The sequence below is a fragment of the Stigmatopora nigra genome, chromosome 1 (assembly GCF_051989575.1).
Source record: "Stigmatopora nigra isolate UIUO_SnigA chromosome 1, RoL_Snig_1.1, whole genome shotgun sequence".
NCBI lineage: Eukaryota > Metazoa > Chordata > Actinopteri > Syngnathiformes > Syngnathidae > Stigmatopora > Stigmatopora nigra.
This window is the reverse complement of record NC_135508.1, coordinates 20,100,765-20,110,119: the sequence shown is the minus strand read 5'-3', so window position 1 is coordinate 20,110,119 and position 9,355 is coordinate 20,100,765. Positions and strand designations below refer to the sequence as shown.

General features: G+C 40.2%; 1 protein-coding gene across 2 annotated transcripts in view; it reads right to left on the bottom strand.

Annotated features, from left to right (window-relative positions):
• Positions 1 to 5,044: 5,044 nt before the first annotated feature.
• Positions 5,045 to 9,355, bottom strand: part of tspy (testis specific protein Y-linked) — a 5,719-nt gene continuing 1,408 nt past the window's right edge. The window contains exons 2-8 of one of the 2 annotated variants that reach the window (XM_077716678.1): positions 9,255 to 9,332; positions 8,514 to 8,625; positions 8,288 to 8,442; positions 8,045 to 8,121; positions 7,560 to 7,744; positions 7,318 to 7,368; positions 5,045 to 7,240 (exon numbers count right to left, since the gene is read on the bottom strand). In XM_077716678.1, the coding sequence (XP_077572804.1) occupies positions 7,203 to 7,240; positions 7,318 to 7,368; positions 7,560 to 7,744; positions 8,045 to 8,121; positions 8,288 to 8,442; positions 8,514 to 8,625; positions 9,255 to 9,332 (696 nt within the window). In that variant the 3' untranslated portion in view covers positions 5,045 to 7,202. Of the gene's footprint in view, positions 7,241 to 7,317; positions 7,386 to 7,559; positions 7,745 to 8,044; positions 8,122 to 8,287; positions 8,443 to 8,513; positions 8,626 to 9,254; positions 9,333 to 9,355 lie in introns of both variants that reach the window. The other variant, XR_013326332.1, reaches the window with a different exon arrangement.

Here is a 9,355-nt window from a genome sequence, read left to right as displayed (position 1 = left end):
CTCGCCCCAAACGGAGGCATCCCGCCTTTTCCAGTTGTAGGAAATGAGTCACGGATGTGCGCTGACTTGAGGTTTCCTCTCAACTTTGCCTCCCAAGAACATCTCATCCGATTGTGCCACACAAACAGTTTTGGCCTTGACATGTTCAAAATTATCTCGAGTGAATTCATACATCAACGGTTTTAAAGTTAAGCAAGCGGTCTCGTTTTCATCAACAATGACAAATATGCACGACTCATACTCATAAGGGCAGTTTAGAGTGTCCAGTCAGCCTACCATGCATGTTTTTAGAATGGGGGAGGAAACCAGAGTATCCAGATGAAACCCACACAGGCCCAGGGAGAACATGGACACTCCACAGAGGTGGACCAACTTGGAGTTGAACCCAGGACCTCAGAGCTGGGAGGCCGACATGCTAACAGCTCTCACCATAAGGCCGCGTAAGGAGGCATTTTGTCTAGAAAATGAAAACCAAAAGAAAGAAACTTTGTGTGTCCTACCAAAGTACCCGATCACGTAATTTTGCAACCTCAATTTAAGGTTCACGCGTTTGCACAGGTGAGGTTGAAGACTGTCCCGAAATTGACAAATGGTTTGAGTTTCTCCCTGTTAAATCCCTCCAAGGTACAGCTGGATCTGGCGCCACTAAAGCCATCAATCACCACTCACTAACCATTCTCCCCTTGAGGGGCGAAAGAAACCTATTGAACCTGTTGACAGGCAATTCTTTATTGACAAATTGCCAAATGCCAGCACTTTCCCAATAAAGCAGAAAGGCAACAATTGCACAGATGCTTGATGTGAATGCATTCCTTCATTTATTTTCTGAACCGCTTTATCCTCATTAGGGTCACAGGGGAGGAGGAGGGGGGGTTTGCTGGAGCCTATCCCAGCTGATTTCGGGCCAGGGGCATTGGACACCCTGAATTGGTGGGCAGCCAATCGCAGGGCATAAGGAGACAGACAACCATTCACATTCACACTCATACCTAGGGGCAATTTAGAGTGTCCAATCAGCCTATCAACCATGATTTTGGAATTTGGAAGGAAACTGGAGCACACAGAGAAAACCCACGCAAGCCCAGAGAGAACATGCAAACTCCACACAGGTGGATCGACGTGGATTCCAACCTAGGACCCCAAAGCTGTGAGGCCGACGTGCTAACCACTCAGACCGGTGAGCCGCATGGCCTGTTTTCTATCACAACAAACACGACACAGCACTTCCTTGTCCTCTTATTATCATCTGGCACATGTGTGAAAACACCCCGACAAAAATGAAAAGAGCAGGTGCTCGCCCGCCTCCCTGAACTTTCAGCACAGCAGCGATCAGGAAAGTAGGGCAACGTCTTTAACATGAGGATGGGGGTTTTGGACGAAGTGATTGGCTTTGCAGAAAGAGAATGGATATTTCCCTCCGAGGGACAAAGCAGCGTTTGAGGCTCCACGTGTCCGCCATCTGCCTTCGTGAGCAAGGCTGGCACTCGCCCTCTTTGGAAGAAGCTTCCAGGAGAAGCAACATCTGTTGAAGAATAATGACGGGGTCCACAAATGCTGCTTACTGGACGTGGAAAGGAGGATATGCAGGAAGTGAATCGCTCCAAAGAAAAGTCAATCTGTCAGCACTATACTGCTGAAGAAAGTGCCAAAAGTGTGTTATTGTCAGGCGCTTTCATGTTAGGCACACTTATACAAATACTTCCATATATATATATATTCCTATTCCGTTTCTTTCACTGGCAATTTTGGGGCATTTACAGGGTTTGGTCAAAAGAAAATAATAATTAAAAATAAGTATATTAATAATAATGTCTGTCCATAAATTAAAAATCTAACTTTGAACATGATTTTTAATTGATCATGTGAATCCTCCAGTATGTATAATAGCAACATGAACCAAAAATTGTAGTTGTAAACTTGACCAAATTGGCCCTCAACTGTGTAAAGCTGTAATTTGTAGTCAATTCATGATTTACAAAGTGGGAATCAAATCCAAGCATGCCTGACTGTGCAAGTGACTTTTGCTCCGTATCTGGGTGATGACATGCATGAATGCAATCCGTGTGTACGGCACAAAATTGTGTTTCATTCCAATGAAAAGATAACGGCTGCTTACTCAACACATAAGTGTGGAAATGAATGCCTTATGAATTCTTGATATCTGCCATAAACTGGATGTCAGTCATGAAAATAATGAGGGTATTCCGGGGGTGGCAGTGTCATAAGGTGGTTTATTTTACAATAATTTTTTTTGTATGTATATAAACACATTACCCATTTAGTTTTCATTACGATTTTTTACATTAGTTAAAAATGAAAAACTAACAACTCACGATGACAAAGATTATAGTTTCTTTAAAGAGCAATTTTAGTTGAATTGGCATCATATCTTGCCAACAAATTAAATTTCATCTTGAAATCAAGAACAACTCTCAAATGAATCAAACTGAATCCAGGAAAATCCAGGTTAGACTTAAAGCAAAGAAAAAAAGGCTTAGCGGAAGAAAGGCCTGAATGCATCACCACCACATCAAATCTTAAAAGTCACTTGCGTATGCGCGGACACTATCGAGGTGAAATTCAATGTCAGAAACGTGTGAGGTGGTGAGGTAAAAAGGTAGCAAAGGCTGCAATCTGTTCCATCCCCCATTTGTGATGGGTTTGGTCCCATTCATCTGTCTGGTGTGATCGTGTGCAACCAGTGCAGGCGCGATTTCCCAGATAAGAGTCATCCATCTGCTGTGTGGATGTGACAGGGCCCCAGACGGCCCTTCTTATCACTGCACTCGTCCATTTCCCTCCATCTTACCCCACCGTTGCTTTCATCGCCCCCCCATCACCTCGGCCCCTACACCCCCCAAGACTGTTCTCGATCTTGATTAGATGAGAAGCACGCAATCACGAAAACCTACAGTACGTGTTGAAAATTTTGAAAGGGTTGTGAGATTGGCAAATTTAAACACAGAAATGTTTTACCTCACCTATTGTATTGCATTGAAGCAGCACCAATTTTGCACCAGATTCCATCTGTACTCCTTTGTGGTCTATGTTATTTTCAGACTATCAATCAGATGGCAATCACTCATTTTAGTGCGGGTATATCTTGGGTGGAAAGAGTTTGAGTTTAGACTATTTTTTTTAAAATTGTGTTTATTTTTTTAAGTGATTGGGCAAGAAAATAGCTTCAAAATTTGTACTGATGATATAAATCAGTCAGAAATAATTCTCCAGACCGCGAGTTGTCACTATTCTGGTGGGAACCAACAGGTCACCATTGAGTGAAAGAAAGACAATAGGTACTATAGTTTGGCTCATTGGCAGTTGTTCCCCAGAGGTTACAGGTTTGATTCCTTGCCCTGGTAACCTCGTCTAAGCAAAAACAGGAAACAAAGACCCCCATTGGAAGAAAAAAAATACAGTATGACATCTTGCCAAGATAACATGTATTATGCATTTAGCAGGCGATTGAAATTGTCAGGCTTGTGCTGCAGCCGTGTTATCTAATTTAACAACTGGGCTTTAAAGATTATTTATGTGTGGCCATAATCCTACGTCCTAGGGCAACAGGGCAGCATGCATAGGCATCACAATTCTTTTCACAAATTCCATGTTCTATTCATTTGTATTAGTCTATTTTCACAGGAAAGTAGATTCCTGGGTAATGGATTTGACTTACTAATTATTAAATACCGTATTTTCACGACTATAAGGCGCACTCAAAAGTCTTAAATTTTCTCCAAAATAGACAATGTGCCTTATAATCCAGTGTGCCTTATATATGGAAAAAACAGAAAACCAAAAACGAAAAACCACCACTGTCGGATTTTAAAAAAACACAAACGCCTGAACTGAAACAATACTGTTAAATATGCAGATGCAATCATAGTTTACAACATCTTCCATCATATAGCTCCTCCCCCACTGCAAGATTTTATACAAAAAATCCAAAACATCAACATAGGCTGGCTCTAGAGGTGACAGTAGAGTGAGTGCTTCATACCTGGAAGTCAATAGCAATTACCGTATTTTCACGACTATAAGGCGCATTTACATTTTCTCCAAAATAGACAGTGCGCCTTATATATGGAAAATATGTCATTCATTGTGCTCTTTATAGTCGTGAAAATACGGTAGCTGCTTATTTATCAACAAAGACTCTACTCTTGACCCTACAGGGTTTGGCGTTTCTATTATCCCAAAACATGACATTTTGTACTTCTCGGAAGATCAGTCAAATGCAGTGAAACAGCTGGTAAGTGGCACTCTGCTTTGAAAACAGCTGGCAGTGAACAAGTTATGATCATGCGTGGTGGAGTGGTCATCAAAGTGGAAGCAAAATTCCTTATTTCACAGGGGATCGTTTCACACTGTGTAATGTGTTTCAAACATTAGTATTAATAGTACGTCTCCATCCTTGGCCCCATACTGCTGAGTGCTGTCGGGCCTCCAGCGGGACAGGTTTTTGCCGGTGGAATATTTATAGCTGTGCATTAAAAGTAGAATCAAGGGTTTAAGTGTACTGTTGCAACACTGCTGCTGTTCCTTTGTCTAGGCCTGTCCAAAAATGTTCTGCCAGGAGCTATTTACAGTGCTACCTTGAAAGTGGAAGCTAAATCACATGCGTGCCGTCAAAACCATTCAAGTGTCAATCTGTGGCTTTTGATCGCTCTTCAAGAGCATGCCAGGTAAGTTTAATAAGGGGGAAAATGCTTTCTTTCAAGTACACAAGTGGTAAGAAAAACATCTTTATCAGAGTAGGAGATCAGCACTATGTACACAAACGTCCAAGTTGAAATTAGAATCAAGTCTGCTTGTAGAGGAAACTGTTCAGAAAAACCACACCACCCTGCCATCTTGTGGCAGGCATAAATTCCAACACTAAAAAGGTGTTTCTTCACATTACAGAACAAATATATATATATTTTTAAATCTACTCATCAATCAAAATGTAGGCATTACGTTGAAAAAAAGCCATTCTTAAACTATTTCCCAACAGGTCAAAGGTCATTTGAATCTCAAGTAAAGAAATACAAACAATAAAAAATATGTGAAAGAATGTTCTACTTTATTAGGTCAAATGTGGACATCTCACCTCTACCAACTAAAAGTAAGAAAACAAAGTTCTATAATTTCCTAGAGAAGCACACAAGGTACATTGTGAGGGGGGTTGTGAATTGAAATACTAACCAACATATTACAGTGCACCTCAAAATAGTGCTGTGACTACATTGAATTGCTTCCCTTACATGGTCGTTTGAGGGAATGATTTATGAGAAAGAAACAAGACAGTACCAGGTTTGAGTGATGTTTTGGGCCTTGAGTTAAACAGGTGAAGTCACCCACCAATGTCATCCATAATTTACTTTTCAACAGATAAAATGATTGATCAAATGCTTAAAGTGTAAAAACTTCATTGGGAATTTTAATGGCACTACAAAAAAGAAAGGAAAAACTGCTGTCATGTCAAGCATGTCAATTACTTTTTTCTCAAATGCATATTTGCTCATCCCACAATGATGCTTAATAGGTGAGGCAAAGTGTTATGGGAAAAAGTTCAGTCTTTTTGGAAAACCTTGTATTCACAAGATGGTAGTTTTACTTGAGAATTGACAGTTAAAAAAACTCTGGCTCAGTCAAACAGAATATAGAAATTAGGTAAATGCCAACCAGATCTCTTCAATCACTGGTATCCATGTGCAAGAAGGTTCCCGGAGTCCCTAATTTGCTGGAAAAAAAAACTGATCGTTTATAAAATCTGCATTTTGTCACCCAAAAACAGTGCAAAGAACTATTTCCAATTCGAATTTGACACCACATTAAAATGCACAGAAAGATGACGTCACACATACACGGGCAGAAAATAAACAAATACATAATCCACAACTACCCTCTGTTGTATTTAAAGAAAATGGAATAAAACTAAAAAGTTCTCTGAATACACAAAATGACCGTGGCGGAACATCAAAATGTGGAGGTAATCATCCTTCCTGTACGTGTGTGCCATCGTGTTGACCATTTCATAAGAAAACCTGTACACAGTTTGTTAAAGTTGATGGGAATCTACCAAATGACAAAATTCCAGAAAGAGCAGAATAAGGGGAATCCAATGATAAAAGCACAAAATAACTATTGGTGTTTGCTGTATTAACAAGTTGAGAGGGCGGTAACACAATCACTCTTATTTAAACAATATTTGCTTTTTTTTTTTACTACAGTAGAGTACACATTTCTTTCTTCACAGCCCCAAATAGCGCAATCGAATATGGGCTCATCCCTGAGGAGACATTTTGGTTCAATTCGAAGTGCCCCTGAAATGTGGTCACATGGTCAATGTATTGTATTTTCTCGCATACATGCCGAATTTGACCTTAAAAAAAAGTGATGACTGAATCGAGGGTATGGCTTATATTCGCATAAATTTGAATTGACATGCACAAAACTGCAAGGTGACAAGGACAAAACGCCATAAAACAAGACAAATTTATTTTGACATCTATGGATGAAATTCAAGAAAAAAAAAAAAACTATTTTGCATAAAACGTGAAAAAACTCACTTGTGCCAGACATTGCTCGCTCTAGGCGCCACCTAGGGATGACAAAACTACATCGCTATGGACACACTTCCTGGTACTCCAGCTCATGTGACTTCCTTTTTGAATTTGTCTACGTGCAGGAAACAATCCAGCAATGAATTTATACAGTATCTCAGAAATACCATGTGCGATTATTTTTCTTAAAATTTTCCCTTCAACTATTAAAACCACAAACATGGAAATTGTGAACGAGGGGGCGTTTTATGCCAGAGAAATTGTAAAATCAACGATTTTAAGGCAAATTTAAGGGTGTGGCTTATACGTGGAGGGGGCTAATATGCGAGAAAATATGTTAATTGAATATTATGGTAAAACCAGACAAAGGTAAAATGGCGTGCAACGACTACCACATTCCTATGTTTTTGTTTGTTTGGCTAAGTCGGCCGACGTTCAATGTGGAGGATTTTGTTTTGTATACAGTATACTGCTTTGGAATATACCATAGAAAATCATGTCACCTGGCCTTGGCTTTGTTGTGTGAACCCTGATTTTAAAAAGCTACAATTAGACCATATTTTGATTTTTACAAAAATATGATATTTTGTGCATAATGTTACTAAGAATAGGAAGATACCCAGGCATGCCCACTGTCCTTCCTAACTTCTTGCTTCAGGCATTGTCATCGTTCTGGTCGCTGTCGTCCGACCCTGCCATGTTAAACAAAGCATCATTAGGTATTTGCGGAGTCAAGCCACGATTAAAGACGCCCAATTGCTTGACTCACCGTCAATCACAATTTCTCCACCTTCGCCTTCACCTTCTTCCTGGCTTTCATCTAAGGAGAACAGGGTTCTTATTTGGGAAATAAAAACGAATAATCTGAGGTAGCACAGCATAGCAAATGGCAGCAAACGTGCGACTATGTCCGTTTGAACTGAGAAAATGAAAACAAATATTCCCTCAAGTCCAGATGGAATAGGCGCCTATTGCCGTCAATGACAACAAATAAATTCAAGCGTGACCCACCTGCACTTGGGCCCCCCTCCTCTTCTTCTTCTTCTTCTTCCTCCTCTTCTCCTTTTTCCTCCTCTTCTTCTTCCTCTTCGCCACTTTGGCCTCGTCCGGCCTCGCCGGCTTCCTCGTCTGAGTCGGAGATGACTACGCAGTCGTCTCCATTGCCGTGGTCAGCTGGTGCGGTAGCGTCGCCGTCACTGCGGCGAAAGCACACAGCGTGATGATGAAGTGTTAGTCAGTGAAGCATATTGAAGGACAGAACATTTCAGCACTGATCTACTCGTAAGCAGTGTGTCATTTTAGCCATCTGATCGTAAAATCCTCAAAGTGTGGGGCAAAGACACTAACACTATTCCTTAACATGTTAAAGCATTTGGCTAGTTGGCTGCCAGTATGAAGAAAAATCTAATTCACTAATTGAAATTACACACAAACTTAGGCAAAAAAAAAAGACTCGCAAAGCAGACTTAGATACAGACATTGGAAAGGTGAGCTACCTGCCGTTCTCTCTTGGCTGCCAAAGTGGCGTGAGGTAGTATCTCAAAGGGTCCCTGTAAAGGTCGTCTTTCAGTGTCTACATAACCACAAATAGATAAAGAAAAAAAATGTAGACAATATTGCAAACACAAATTCCAATACAATCAATTTATTGCGCAAAATGAAGAGTTACCACTCATGGATTTTTTTTTTCAATTAACGTTACTGCGACTGGATATCATGTGACTCGCTCTCAACAGTACCTGCGCGACATCATCTTGGCCCGGGTCACTGTGGTCGCCAAACCAGCTGAAAAACGTCTGGTAGACACCACGTGACATCTTCCTGGGTTCACTGTGAGCCGTTAAATTGTGACCGCGGTGCCACAGAATGGCATTGGAGAAAGACCTGGGTTTCGCTGCAGAGGAAGAGATAAGTCAAGTTTGATTTTTCCCAATAATCCCAGGGTAGCATCATATGTATTTGTACCTCCCAGTCCGAGGTGCAGCTCCTTCAAGATGTTGTTGTTCTGGAAGTACGGATTTCGTCGGAAATGAAAACGGATCCGGAAACCCACTTTTTCATTCTTGAAGGTCTCAATCTGTTAATGGAATGGTTAAGTGTTACATTTATAAGTCAAAGATGTACTCCCATTCAAACAGTGTCAATACAGTTTAAGAATGTATTGGGGAAATATATATAGTAGTTTCTCTTCAGTTGCAAATCTGATTGTATTTTGACGATAATATATATTTTTTCCATTGCTTCCCAACTTGGTCATAAATTTTTTTTTCCCTGACATTATTATAGATTTATGCATCACTTGAATAATTTGGTGTAAAATGTAGACTTTATTCCTAAAAAACATGGTTTTCTGGTAACATAACATTATTTTGCCTTTTTTTTTAAATCAGTATTCAGTTTTCTTTTACTTTGCTCAGTTTGAAGGGACTTGAAGATCCAACAATTTTTGGTGTTGTAGTTGGTGTCAAATGTTTCAGAAACATTCCATTTACATTGCAAGATACAAAAATTGCTAATTGGATTTGCACTAAAATCACTAGCAATAAAACTAGTGCTAATCATATATACTTTTCCATCAGATATAAGTCTTAATCATGGACACTTGTCATTTTTATTTAGAGGCAATCTGTGGGAGCTTCTAATGCCAAAAAAGGGATAGAAAGAGCATTGTAAATAGAGCCCAAATATCACAAGTGTTATTCTTACCTCCAGATCAGTCATGTAGCTAAGCGCATCCTCATCAGTCTCATCGATATGAGCGGAGAGATGTGGATGGTTCAGTAACTGGGGAGCTCCGAGTCAAGGCC